Consider the following 13,883-nt stretch of genomic DNA (forward strand, 5'->3'; position numbering starts at 1 on the left):
CACCATGGGACAGAAAAAGTTGAATAAATTGGCCATGCTGTCAATCAAGCATGAATTCTGCCGCATTCAAAACAACTGGAAACTCAGAAATCTCAGACTTCAGTGAGTTCAATTCAACTGGGAACTTGGAAAAATACGAGTTCCGACTGGGAAAATACATTTTGAACGGTCATCCAACACGGAATTCCAAGATGGGAACTCGGGCCTCTTTCTAGAGCTCCGACCTAAATATCACGAACATCATGATTCGACCTTCCGAGTTCCCAGTTGTTTTGAAAGCACCATAAATCCAGAGAATGCCAGACTTTGATGACATAGTTTGATGACAAATTTGCCCACGAAGGACTGCCTCACCACCTTCCTGTTCAAGATGTGTCCAAAAATGTATTGTATGCTGCTGCATAAATTATGTAATATGCCAGGGAGATATGTATACTGTAGCTAAGATAGTAATACTAAGTGTATGGTGTGTAGTAAGTTGTTAGTAGCCCATGTCTCTCACCCTAATAATTTGGTCCCTTTCCCCCTCATAACTTAGCCTATTGTTCTGACCTGATTGTGCACACGTAGCCTATAGACTGTTTTAGAGAAACGTAATCATCGAATATTGTAAGAGCTTTCATTGTCTGCTTATATGCCCCCTTTATTTATCCTAAGGTTCTAACTTGGTGTACAGGGAGAATACTGTAAGGACTTCCAATGTTTGTCTATGGAGATTGCATATATGTGTTCTCAATTTTATACACCTGTCAGCAACGGGTGTGGCTGAAATAGCCAAATCCACTAATTTGAAAGGGTGTCCACATACTTTTGTATATATAGTGTAATCTAAATCCACTTGTACCATGGCGGTCCTGATTTGAAAGGTGATTTGAGGATTTCGTTGAGGGACAAACAACATGCCTATCAAGGGGTGACCTCATCAAGGACATGGCTTGACATCTCGGAAAGGCAGAATTGCTGAATCTTGCCCTAATTCCTACATCACACACATGCACACGCACATCAACAAAGTAAATGTATTTTGTACATCAATAAAGTGTGTTTATTACAAATTCTGAGATAACCCAACTTTACACTGTACAAGATACAACGTTGTTTACAGCTGTAGTAGTCATTTATTTACAAAGTTCTGCGTGTCAAAGTGATGCGCTAAAAAGGCATTTTTCAATCACTGTAAGCATTTATAGAAGTAAGGCAAAATACTTGAAACTTGATGTATTTACATTTTTGCAGATCAAGGGAAAGTCGTCATCTCTCTATCTAATGGTCATAGTCTACAGCATGGGAGTTGGAAACACTGTGATTCTACAGCTGCCACAGATGTTGCTAAGTCTGTATGTATTTGCACAATACTGTTTTCTGTGTGTGTGTGTGTGTGTGCGTGCGTGTGTACGTGCGTGCGTGTGTATGTGTTTGTGTGTGCGTGCGTGTGTATGTGTTTGTGTGTACGTGCGTGCTTGTGTATGTGTTTGTGTTTGTGTGTGTGTGTCACAGAGAATGTGTGAAGGAGCGAGCATACATACGTATGTGTTGGTGGTTGTGCGTAAGAGAGACTGTTCCAGGTTTGGCATTAACTAAAGTTCTATAGCCTACATCGGGGACTCAAGGATGAGGGCATCGCACTGTGGGTCAAAGCCAACGCACCTTACCCAATGCCTATTTTACCGACCTCCCTGTCCCTTCAAAGCCTTGGCTACAGCCTGCTGCGTGTATAGCCGACACAGGACACACACCCCCACACATAATCCCTATCAGGGCAGAGCAATGGACGAATAACAAGCCCTGATCAATACACAACTCGACAAGTTCATGGATGCAAACAAAGCTATGTCTGACTGTGTGTGTGTTGCACCTGGTCCCTACATTAGAAATGTAACACTAAGTGACTTACCCTTATGTAAAACCAGACCATTCTGGTTCTAAACAGTCTTACCAAACAGCCATGATTATTTGTTTGGATCCATGAGACTTAAAATATGTCATATGCAGTAAACCATATATCTTGACTATTGAGTATTTGACCCCCCCCTGACCATGACTTGCTCTAAAAAGCCAGAAACCTAGACGGCAGTAGTGCTCCTTTTGTGAAGGACAAAGTACTAAACAACAGGATGTTAGAGGAGCTCATTGCTTTGGTTTACACTCGACAGGAAACCAGACCAGTCCAGACCAGCACTAACAGGTCATGCACTACTAAAGACGTTGTGTCAAAAGCCTTTTGAGATGTTGAGGACTTTTTGAATGTATAAAAACTTGTATTTGTGCTATTTCATTTAAGATTTAAGGTCGAACACCCACATGCATACACACATATAAATACTTGTGTATGAATACACACATGCATGCATACCGTATTTACAGTACACGAAAACTAGCCTATTACACCTTGAAGGATGGAATGAATCCTTGGCATAATCAGAGAAGAAGACAAAAAGTTCAGTCTTTTTATGTGGTTAATACTGGGGTTAATGGTTGGTTAATACTGGGCTGTGCTTTGTGCATGTCCCCCTGTTGGGAGTGTACACACACACTCACTCACACACTCACTCATACTTCTGGTCATGTCACCAGGAGCCTGATGTTCCAATGCTGGAAGCCGGAAATCTTCAGTTGATTGTGTTTGGTTGCAAACAGTGGCAAGTCACTATTTATGTAACAACAAACTCAATCAAGTCTGCGTGATTTTATCGTGCAGCCATCCTAGGTGTGATTGTCCAGTTCTCCAGTCTGACCATCCTCAGAGACAGGTGACTCCTCGAGGAGCATCCCGCCATTGTGCAGTGGGCTGTCCCAGTATCCCAGTGTACCATTTACCCACAGGAGACCCTGGTTCAATCTTTAGTGGGACCCCCAGTGACTCCTGGCGGATGTGATAGCCCAGGACGGGGAGGTCTGGAACTCAAGTTTACAACAGTGCGGCACTTCTTCTCTCCACCTCCCTACACAGCCAATTCTTTCACCCGTTCCACCACCACTCCTCCCACATCTACATCTGTCTCCTCTTCTTCATCCTCCTCTCCCAGTGTGGGCACACAGGGTGAGGGCAAGCATGGCATGGGGTGGATACTGACATTGACACTGGGGCTAGAGCTGCTGTTACCCGTGCCACCGAGGCTAACCATGCTGGCGCGAACTGTGAAGCTGGCGACAGAGTTGACACTGCCCAGTTTGGTGGGAACGCTGGCCTTGCCGCAGGAGTGGGCACGGCGGTTCAGGCTGGCAGAGCGCACCACAGAGGAGGTGGTGGCGCAGCCCGCGCTGTGGACCTTGCCCTCCAGGAAATAGGTGAGCATCTCACCCTTACCCTTCACGCTAACCTTCCCCCGGCACACCAGGTCATAGTTATCCCCCAGGATACGGTACACATCCTCTGTTACCTGGGGGAGGAAATGAGGGAGCGCGAGAGAAAGAGAGAGACAGGGAGGGAGAGGGAGGGAGAGAGAGAGAGAGAGGTTAAACCACTGTCATACAAATAGATTTACTCACCAACACCAATCTACTCCGGGCCAATCTTCAAGCCTCAAACATAACTCCTAATTTAATACGGTACCTGTATCTTGCCAGGGACTCCGGTGCTGTCCATGCGACTGGCCACGTTTACTGTGTTCCCCCAGATATCATACTGAGGCCTTCTGGCCCCGATCACCCCCGCCACCACCGGACCCACGTTGATACCCACTCTCAAGACAAAGTCGTTGTATGACTGGTAGTTGATTTCATCCAGCACATCAAACATCTCAATAGCATAGTCTGCAACTGTGCTCAGGTGATCATAGACAGATCTTTTGTCCTGTAGAAAGGAAGTAAGAATATATATACTGTATGTCATAATCACATTCATTCATTGTCCTTGTTATATTCATATTTTGTATTTATTTATCAAACATGTGCAAGCATACACACACACACACACACACACCTTTGTTCCGATGGTGGGGACTAGACCCACAGCTGCCATATACGTGCTTCCAATGGTTTTGATCTTCTCAATGTCCTTATAGCAATCTTTATCCATGAGCTGAGGAAAAATAAACAAGATTCACAGCCATACACAGAAGAATAGAACACATTCTCCCAGTTAAGTAGCAGCCGAAAGGGCCTCACCTCGTCAAAATCAGCGATGATTTCATTGAGTAGTCTCAGACACTCTACTCCCATGTTGTTCCCATCCAGCTCAATGTAGAAGTCGTTGAAGTTGGGGATGGAAGCAAACAGCACTCCGACTTGGGCATAGGACTGGTAATACAGATCCTATAAGAGAACAGATAACCCTTAGGCCAGACATACAGTGCATTCGGAAAGTATTCAGACACCTTTACTTTTTTCCACATTTTGTTACGTTACAGCCTTATTCTAAAATTGATTCAATAATTTTTCCCCCTCATTAATCTACACAAAATACCCTATAATGACAAAGCAAAAACAGGTTTTTAGAAATGTTTGCAAATGTATTACAAATAAAAAACTGAAATATCACATTTACATAAGTATTCAGACCCTTTACTCAGTACTTTGTTGAAGCACCTTTGGCGCCGATTACAGACATTCAGAGACTTGTTATGAAGACACTTTTGTGTTCTCTTGTCTGTGTGCTTAGGGTCGTTGTCCTGTTGGAAGGTAAACCTTCGCCCCAGTCTATGTTCCTGAGCGCTCTGGAGCAGGTTTTATCTCTCTGTACTTTGCTCCTTTCATCTTTCGCTCAACCCTGACTAGTCTCCCAATCCCTGCTGCTGAAAAACATCCACACATCATGATGCTGCCACCAACATGCTTCACCGTAGGGATGGTGCCAGGTTTCCTCGAGACGTGACGCTTGGCATTCAGGCCAAAAAGTTCAAAAAGTTCTATCCTTTATGAAACATCAATGCTGTCTGTCTGTCTGCCTGCCTCTGTCTGTCTGCCTGCCTCTGTCTGTCTGCCTGCCTCTGTCTGTCTGCCTGTCTCTGTCTGTCCGTCTCGCCGCCTGTCCGTCCGTCCATCCATCCATCCGTCAATAGGACTAACCATGTTTCTGGGGTTGGACAGGAGGAAGTGTTGAGCCACGTGAGCAGGAAGCAGGTTGAAAAGAATCCGCCTGTTGTCCAGCTTGACCTTCTCCATGCCATCCCTCTCCTCCTCTGCCTGACAATGCACACACACACACGCACGCACCCACGCACGAACAAATACCATATACTAATTTGAATAAAACTGGAACATTACATTCACCCCACAGTACAACTCAAGCCTGCAGTTCAAGGTTCTGACCATAAGGTGTCAGTAAAAGCTCTAAATGTACTCCAGGACTGAGGTGCTGGTAACAGCCAACGTTATGGAGCACTAGGTAGAATCAATAGCTATGAGTTCCAAACCATAGAATTAAGAATTAGAATATTATATAGCAATGTAATAGGATCTATATGGTCCCAACCTAAAGCCAGCCCCTACTAGAGACCTATCGTTGTCCTATCGTAACCAACATTCCAATATCAGACACCACCACTCTGCCCGCAGCTTTAACAGCCAATAGCCTGGCACTGGCTGTTACACACAGTGACACACACACAAACACACACCTGTGTGGCCCAAAGAAAATCCAGTCGTAGTTTGAGGTCCAGTTGTCTGGAGTGGAGGGCCAGGGCACTGGTGAACAGCAGCAGGGATAGGATGGGCTCATAGCCCCGGATCTGTAGATTAGACCCCCCACTGTGGGACAAACCAATAGAGACATCAGCAACATATACAAAAGGACTGTACCAAATGATTAATTAAAAGGGGAGTTGAAGTACATGGGGAGACACCCCTCCACCCCCACAGAGATATAACGCTATGGACCCCATCACGGTTGGACAAACCAACAGAGAAGTCAGCAATATAAGTAGGTACACAGTTAGACACATCATAAATTAATAGGGGAAGTGGGGAGCTGTGGATAGACCAACTGAGACGTCAGCAACATGATACTGTAGGACGGTACCACATCAGTAATAAAAGGGGGAGTGGGTGACCAGATAAATACAGTGGGCAGTACAACTTCACAAGGGAGATGTGGAAAGAACCCCCACTTTGTGAGAACCAACTTTGATGTCAGTCAAATGTTATGTTTAGTATGGATCCCAAACCAATCCAACCACTAAAATGCATTGTTCCTGTATCGTATCAGAGCCCATGTATCTAGATACGTATCGAATCATCTTGAAAGGAAAAGATACATATCCCTAGTAAATGTGGGTATCCTCTCTTTCACCTGACAGTGTGTGTGTATGTTCTGTCTTCTCTCTTACCTCGCGGTGCGTCTGAATCCGCTGAGCTCCAGCACAGTGACATACAGTACCCCCAGGAGGAGCAACAGTGCCATCTTTGGCATCCAGGATACGCGCAGGAAGAGCGCCAGTGTCAGCGTGCCCACAACGCATGACAAGAAAGCGTAGCGGGCACCGTCACATGGCAGCTCCATCAAAGTACGGTTGAAGCTGCGTAGCGGGCCTGCTGTATCCATGTTGACAATGGAGCTGTTGGAGTGGTGGGGACTACCCCACAGCCACGGCATGCAGCCCACCTGGGAGTAAAACAGAGGAGAGGAGAGGAGAGGAGAGGAGAGGAGAGGAGAGGAGAGGAGAGGAGAGGAGAGGAGAGGAGAGGAGAGGAGAGGAGAGGAGAGGAGAGGAGAGGAGAGGAGAGGAGGCAAATGTTAATACCTCTCGAGCAGTAATTCAAAGGTTGGTTCTTTGCATATTTGATTGACATGACATTTACATTCATGTGTTCAAGAGTACTGCAATGAATATAATGAGTCTAGGTGGTTTAGTGCCATGTTGTTAACCCTACTTACCACACAGGCCTGGGCTACAGCATAGATTAAGAGCACTATGAGAACACACAGAACAGTACGGATCTGAATAGTGAGGCACCCTGGAAAACACTGAGAGAGAGCGAGAGAGAGAGATTGAGAGAGAGAGATTAAGGAGAGAGAGATTAAGGAGAGAGAGAGAGAGAGAGAGATTAAGAAGAGAGAGGGGATAGACACAGAGAGAGAAAGAGATTAAAGAGAGAGAGATTGAGAGAGAGAGATTAAGGAGAGAGAGACAGAGAGAGAGAGAGATTGAGAGAGAGAGATTAAGGAGAGAGAGAGAGAGAGAGAGAGAGAGAGAGAGAGAGAGAGAGAGAGAGAGAGAGAGAGAGAGAGAGAGAGAGATTAAGGGGAGAGAGAGAGAGAGAGAGAGAGAGAGAGAGAGAGTAAGGAGAGAGAGAGAGAGTAAGGAGAGAGAGAGAGAGAGAGAGAGAGAGATAGAGAGAGAGAGAGAGAGATTAAGGAGAGAGAGAGAGAGAGTAAGGAGAGAGAGAGAGAGAGAGAGAGAGAGAGAGAGATTAAGGAGAGAGAGGGGAAAGACAGAGAGAGAAAGAGATTAAGGAGGAAAGGGGAGGGAGACTGGTAAGAATTTGAATTTGAAAATACATTACATTGGTATAATATTAGCTGAGGGGATTGGGAAAGTCGGAGAAAGTAAAACTGTCAACCTCAACGAAAACTGAAATTAACAGATTTAGCATGAAGGAAAACTGAGTGTGATTTGCAAAGTTTTCTGAAGGCCATTGACATCAATATACATACACCAGATTCCCATTATAGACTACTTATGAAAATATATTTGAATATTTGCCTATTTAAACTGAAATGTTTTATATTTGCTAAATTCAATTTACCAGCACTAACTTATGACAAATGATTTATAGTTTGAGCCAAGAGTTTCTCGTGGCCACTTGACCTACCAAAGGAAAACTACTTACAGCTAATGAGCCAGTCAAAAAAGTGAGTGAGTGAATAAGTTAAAGAACGACATGTTAAATCAGATGGTGACCAAGGCATCAAGCAGGCATTTACCTGTAATTTAGTGACATGCAGGTACATGATACAAACTACTAGGAAACAGATGCAGGTGACCAGTAGGACCAGAACCACTGTTCCCCTGGTGACAGAAGCAGGAGAGAGGAGGAATAGAGTGGAAGAAAGAGGGGAGAGAGAGAGGAGAAGAAGAAGGGGGAGAGTTAGTGGACAGAGCCTGTGGAAGTCAACTGAAAAGGCAGCAGAACCAAAGAGAAGAGAAAGATATAGTGTGTTCTGCGGGGGGGGGGGGGGGGGGGGGGTTGAATGGCAAGCAACTCTAGTTGCTAGAGGGGTGGGAAGGGGTGGGATTGGGGGACAGGAGGTTAGGTGTGGAGGCTCACTTCTTTTTTTGGTTTATTTTCCTTTACATACTAAATGTATTACTATTATTAGTTAACTCTGTAGTATGGTCATAATGATCAATACTTTGTATTTATGTACCTTTTTAAAATAGTTTTATCTTCTTGAGTAGCAGTCCACAGGTGAATATGAACTGAATATAAAATTATATGAATTTCTATATTGTACCAGTAATACCCACTCCCCACCCGCCCATAAAAAATGGCAAAATAAATAAACATTTGGTCACAAAAATAAATAAATCATACAGTAAAATGAAAGTGGGAAAGAGAGAGCTGCAGAGGGAGCTGCAGAGAGATACAGAGAGAGCTACAGAGAGAGATACAGAGAGAGATACAGAGAAAGATACAGAGAGATACAGAGAAAGATAGAGAGGGCTGCAGAGAGCTGCAGAGCGATACAGAGAGAGACACACAGAGAGAGAGCTGCAGAGAGAGCTACAGGGAGAGCTACAGAGAGAGCTACAGAGAGCTACAGAGAGAGCTACGGAGAGAGCTACAGGGAGAGCTACAGAGAGCTACTGAGAGGGCTACGGAGAGAGCTACAGAGAGAGCTACAGAGAGAGTGTGTTGCTGTCAGACATCATATAGTAAAATGAAAGAGAGATCGAGGGAGAGAGTGAAAGAGAGAGAGAGAGAAAGTGAAAGAGAGAGAGAGAGAGAGAGAGAGAGAGAGCTACAGAATGAGTTGCTGTCAGATATCCTCTAAAAATGTAATGCATACTGACAGAATAGAGGAGTAGGATGACACCTGTAATAATCTAATACATACTGTGGTAGGATGATATCCTGTAATAATCTAATACATACTGTGGTAGGATGATATCCTGTAATAATCTAATACATACTGTGGTAGGATGACACCTGTAATAATCTAATACATACTGTGGTAGGATGATATCCTGTAATAATCTAATACATACTGTGGTAGGATGATATCCTGTAATAATCTAATACATACTGTGGTAGGATGACACCTGTAATAATCTAATACATACTGTGGTAGGATGACACCTGTAATAATCTAATACATACTGTGGTAGGATGATATCCTGTAATAATCTAATACATACTGTGGTAGGATGATATCCTGTAATAATCTAATACATACTGTGGTAGGATGATATCCTGTAATAATCTAATACATACTGTGGTAGGATGACACCTGTAATAATCTAATACATACTGTGGTAGGATGATATCCTGTAATACTCTAATACATACTGTGGTAGGATGATATCCTGTAATAATCTAATACATACTGTGGTAGGATGATATCCTGTAATAATCTAATACATACTGTGGTAGGATGATATCCTGTAATAATCTAATACATACTGTGGTAGGATGATATCCTGTAATAATCTAATACATACTGTGGGATGATGAGAAAGTAGACAAGGCCGAACAAGGCAGCTAGGATTAGAGAGAGGACAACAGCGCTGGAGAAGTACTCATCATGTAGCTGGTGGTACTGTCAGAGAAACCAGAGAGAGGGATGTCTCAGATATATGCAAAACAATGAAGTATGCAGACATGGGATGTCTATGAAAGAGTCCGATTCAAAAGTCATTTTACTCCTTATGTTGCAGAGTGTGCAGTTGTGTGTGTGTGTACATGCGTGTTGTAAGTGCAGTACAGTAACTCACCCTCTGCTCGCGCTCAGAGCACTTGTACATGAGTGTAAGGAAGTTGAGGTCAGCGGTGTCCGACTCTGTCTGCCTCGCCTCGATCAGACGACCAATGTAGCGGTTGACCCGCGTGCCCGGGCTGGCCTGGCTCACGTTAGCTGACACTGAAGTCCGGTTCCGCAGTTTATCTGGAGCCGTCCGCAGGGCCCTCCGCTGTGGCACAGCATTGTGGGAAACGGAGTCCTGACTTAACTACGTTCAGAGGGTTTGATACCAGCTGTTCAAAACAATGGAGCTTGGAGGAAAAATACTACGGGGCTTTTACTGTCTATTGTTGAGGATCACTGCGGGGTAGAGAACGTTTATATCTAACTGCATGTAGGTAGGGTTGTGACGATACCAGTATCGCAATATCGCAATATTTGATTTTCCATGTCAAAAAATAAAACACAAAGCAGAAGGTCTTTGGACCTTAAAAACCTACTTTAAGTAAAATATTCTGTGCTGTAGGTGTTTTTAAAGAAAAAAGACCCTGGAGGACAACATAATAATGTTTGTTTCAAACATTAGGTCTTTTTTACTCAAGAAATTAAATCTACCTCATTGTTTTGTTTCCTTGCCACGATATGTTTGAGTATCGCGTTACTGGTATTGTGACAACTCTATTTAGCAGGTATATCACAAACCATTCAACAACAATATTGACCATGGAGTAAGAAGAGATTTGTTCTAATTGTATTCAAAAAGAGCAATGAAACAAAGTCAATCATTGTGGTTGAATTGACTTCACATTCTCAATAACTGACATCAACTTAATAAATGCTTAACTTCACACAACAAACAAAAAAATCAATTGTTCCCTCTACAGTTAACATTCATTGTTCCCTCTACAGTTAACATTCATTGTTCCCTCTACAGTTAACATTCATTGTTCCCTCTACAGTTAACATTCATTGTTCCCTCTACAGTTAACATTCATTGTTCCCTCTACAGTTCACAGTAATTGTTCCCTCTACAGTTAACATTCATTATTCCCTCTACAGTTAACAGTCATTGTTCCCTCTACAGTTAACATGCATTGTTCCCTCTACAGTTAACATTCATTGTTCTCTCTACAGTTAACATTCATTGTTCCCTCTACAGTTAACATTCATTGTTCCCTCTACAGTTAACATTCATTGTTCCCTCTACAGTTAACATCCATTGCTCCCTCTACAGTTAACATTCATTGTTCCCTCTACAGTTAACATTCATTGTTCCCTCTACAGTTAACATTCATTGTTCCCTCTACTGTTAACATTCATTGTTCCCTCTACAGTTCAGTTCACAGTCATTGTTCCCTCTACAGTTAACATTCATTGTTCCCTCTACAGTTCAGTTCACAGTCATTGTTCCCTCTACAGTTAACATTCATTGTTCCCTCTACAGTTAACATTCATTGTTCCCTCTACTGTTAACATTCATTGTTCCCTCTACAGTTCAGTTCACAGTCATTGTTCCCTCTACAGTTAACATTCATTGTTCCCTCTACAGTTCAGTTCACAGTCATTGTTCCCTCTACAGTTAACATTCATTGTTCCCTCTACAGTTCAGTTAACATTCATTGTTCCCTCTACAGTTCAGTTAACAGTCATTGTTCCCTCTACAGTTAACATTCATTGTTCCCTCTAAAGTTCAGGTAACGTTCATTGTTCCCTCTACAGTTAACATTCATTGTTCCCTCTACAGTTCAGTTAACATTCATTGTTCCCTCTTCAGTTAGCATGCATTGTTCCCTCTACAGTTAACATTCATTGTTCCCTCTAAAGTTCAGGTAACGTTCATTGTTCCCTCTACAGTTAACATTCATTATTCCCTCTACAGTTAACATTCATTATTCCCTCTACAGTTAACATTCACTGTTCCCTCTACAGTTAACATTCACCTTTCCCTCTTCAGTTAACATTCATTGTTCCCTCTACAGTTAACATTCACTGTTCCCTCTACAGTTAACATTCACCTTTCCCTCTTCAGTTAACATTCATTGTTCCCTCTACAGCTCAGTTAACAGTCATTGTTCCCTCTACAATTAAGATTCATTACTCCCTCTACAGTTCAGTTAACATTCATTGTTCCCTCTACAGTTCAGTTAACAGTAATTGTTCCCTCTTCAGTTAACATTCATTGTTCCCTCTTCAGTTAACATTCATTGTTCCCTCTACAGTTAACATTCATTGTTCCCTCTATAGTTAACCTTCATTGTTCCCTCTTCAGTTAACAGTCATTGTTCCCTCTACAGTTAACATTCATTGTTCCCTCTACAGTTAACATGCATTGTTCCCTCTACAGTTAACATGCATTGTTCCCTCTACAGTTAACATTCATTGTTCCCTCTACAGTTAACATGCATTGTTCCCTCTACAGTTAAGATTCATTATTCCCTCTACAGTTAAGATTCATTATTCCCTCTACAGTTAACATTCATTGTTCCCTCTACAGTTAACATGCATTGTTCCCTCTACAGTTAAGATTCATTATTCTCTCTACAGTTAACATTCATTGTTCCCTCTACAGTTCAGTCAACAGTAATTGTTCCCTCTTCAGTTAACATTCATTGTTCCCTCTACAGTTAACATGCATTGTTCCCTCTACAGTTAACATTCATTGTTCCCTCTACAGTTCAGTTAACATGCATTGTTCCCTCTACAGTTAACATTCATTGTTCCCTCTACAGTTCAGTTAACATTCATTGTTCCCTCTACAGTTCAGTTAACATTCATTGTTCCCTCTACAGTTCAGTTAACAGTCATTGTTTCCTCTACAGTTAACATTCATTATGCCTTCTACAGTTAACATTCATTATTCCCTCTACAGCTAACATTTATTCTCTGACCCAATTAAACACCCTTTTTCTTAAGTGTCCATAGGAAGTAAATATCATTATTATGTGGGGCAGCAGAGCAGAAGCAGTGATTTAACACCAGAGAGAAGGAGGATACATCCCAGATGGCACCCTATTCCCTTCATAGTGCACTATATAGGGAATAGGGTGCCATTTGGGACGTTGCCTGAGTGAGTCTTCCTGGATGAAGGCAGAAAGCCATTGAGCTGTACCACAGTATCACAGTGTGAGAGCCAGTGGGTAGGCAAGGAGAGGCTGGAGAGAGTGGCTTCATAATGGGGACAGGGGGGTGACAGAGTGAATGACGAATGTTGCAGAAGGTTAACACACACCCCATTGACTTCATCCTCATCATCCTTCATCCTTTAACACCTCTCGCTTTTTGTTGGTTGTTTCGGAGGTGCGTGTGCATTCATTATGCTAATGAGTATTTATATGTCTATGTTAAAAGCTGTCTTTCTCTCTCTCTAGTCTCTCTCCAGTTTCTCCCTCTATCTCCCACTCTTTCTCTTCTCTCTCTATCTTCCTCTCTCTCTGTCTCTCTATCTCCCACTGTAATATATTCCCCAGAGGATGTGAACTTCTACATATGACCCAATCGTTTGGAGATGGTCTGGGGAGCATAGGACAGTCATCACATCATACACCCACGCCTGCTCTGAGCGCACTCATCCTTTCTCTCCTTCCTCCTCTCCTGTCACCCTCTATCTCTCTCTCTCTCTCTCTCTCTCTCTATTTCTCTCCCCAAGTCTGTGTCATTTCCACCAACCTGGAGAGAGAGTTTGTGTGTGGCCTGAATCCTAATCTTTCATTGTGTCGAGTATATTTCCACTTTGTCATTTTCCTCTCCTGTGTATTGTCTTGTCTATGTCTACATGTTTTCATCACGAAGCAAATGGAAACAGTTTCAAACTGTTAGAGATGATTGCATGAACTTTACATAGTCACAGCTCTATGACATATTACATAAGTGTAACCACATAGAGGTAGGTGAGTGTACCAAGTTTCATGCTTTTGTCTGAAAGTGCAATATTAATTTGGTTCTCCTCCTTTTTCCACACACACCCACACACACCTGAGCATCTGCATTTAAATATCCTGACCATCTGCATTTAAATACCCTGACCATCTGCATTTAAATACCC

The 13,883-nt window shown here is 42.8% G+C and overlaps 1 protein-coding gene across 4 annotated transcripts in view; it reads right to left on the reverse strand.

The window, feature by feature from the left end:
- Positions 1-1,022: 1,022 nt before the first annotated feature.
- Positions 1,023-13,883, reverse strand: part of LOC109875142 (adenylate cyclase type 1-like) — a 49,501-nt gene continuing 36,640 nt past the window's right edge. Inside the window, exons 9-19 of one of the 4 annotated variants that reach the window (XM_031810767.1) lie at positions 9,876-10,109; positions 9,603-9,700; positions 7,865-7,949; positions 6,815-6,904; positions 6,267-6,541; positions 5,559-5,688; positions 5,008-5,124; positions 4,108-4,254; positions 3,923-4,021; positions 3,554-3,793; positions 1,028-3,380 (exon numbers count right to left, since the gene is read on the reverse strand). In XM_031810767.1, the coding sequence (XP_031666627.1) occupies positions 2,943-3,380; positions 3,554-3,793; positions 3,923-4,021; positions 4,108-4,254; positions 5,008-5,124; positions 5,559-5,688; positions 6,267-6,541; positions 6,815-6,904; positions 7,865-7,949; positions 9,603-9,700; positions 9,876-10,109 (1,953 nt within the window). In that variant the 3' untranslated portion in view covers positions 1,028-2,942. Of the gene's footprint in view, positions 3,381-3,553; positions 3,794-3,922; positions 4,022-4,107; positions 4,255-5,007; positions 5,125-5,558; positions 5,689-6,266; positions 6,542-6,814; positions 6,905-7,320; positions 7,950-9,602; positions 9,701-9,875; positions 10,110-13,883 lie in introns of those variants that run through there. The other 3 variants (XM_020467361.2, XR_004206419.1, XM_031810769.1) reach the window with 3 other exon arrangements.

The sequence above is a fragment of the Oncorhynchus kisutch genome, linkage group LG30, assembly GCF_002021735.2.
Source record: "Oncorhynchus kisutch isolate 150728-3 linkage group LG30, Okis_V2, whole genome shotgun sequence".
NCBI classification, from domain to species: domain Eukaryota; kingdom Metazoa; phylum Chordata; class Actinopteri; order Salmoniformes; family Salmonidae; genus Oncorhynchus; species Oncorhynchus kisutch.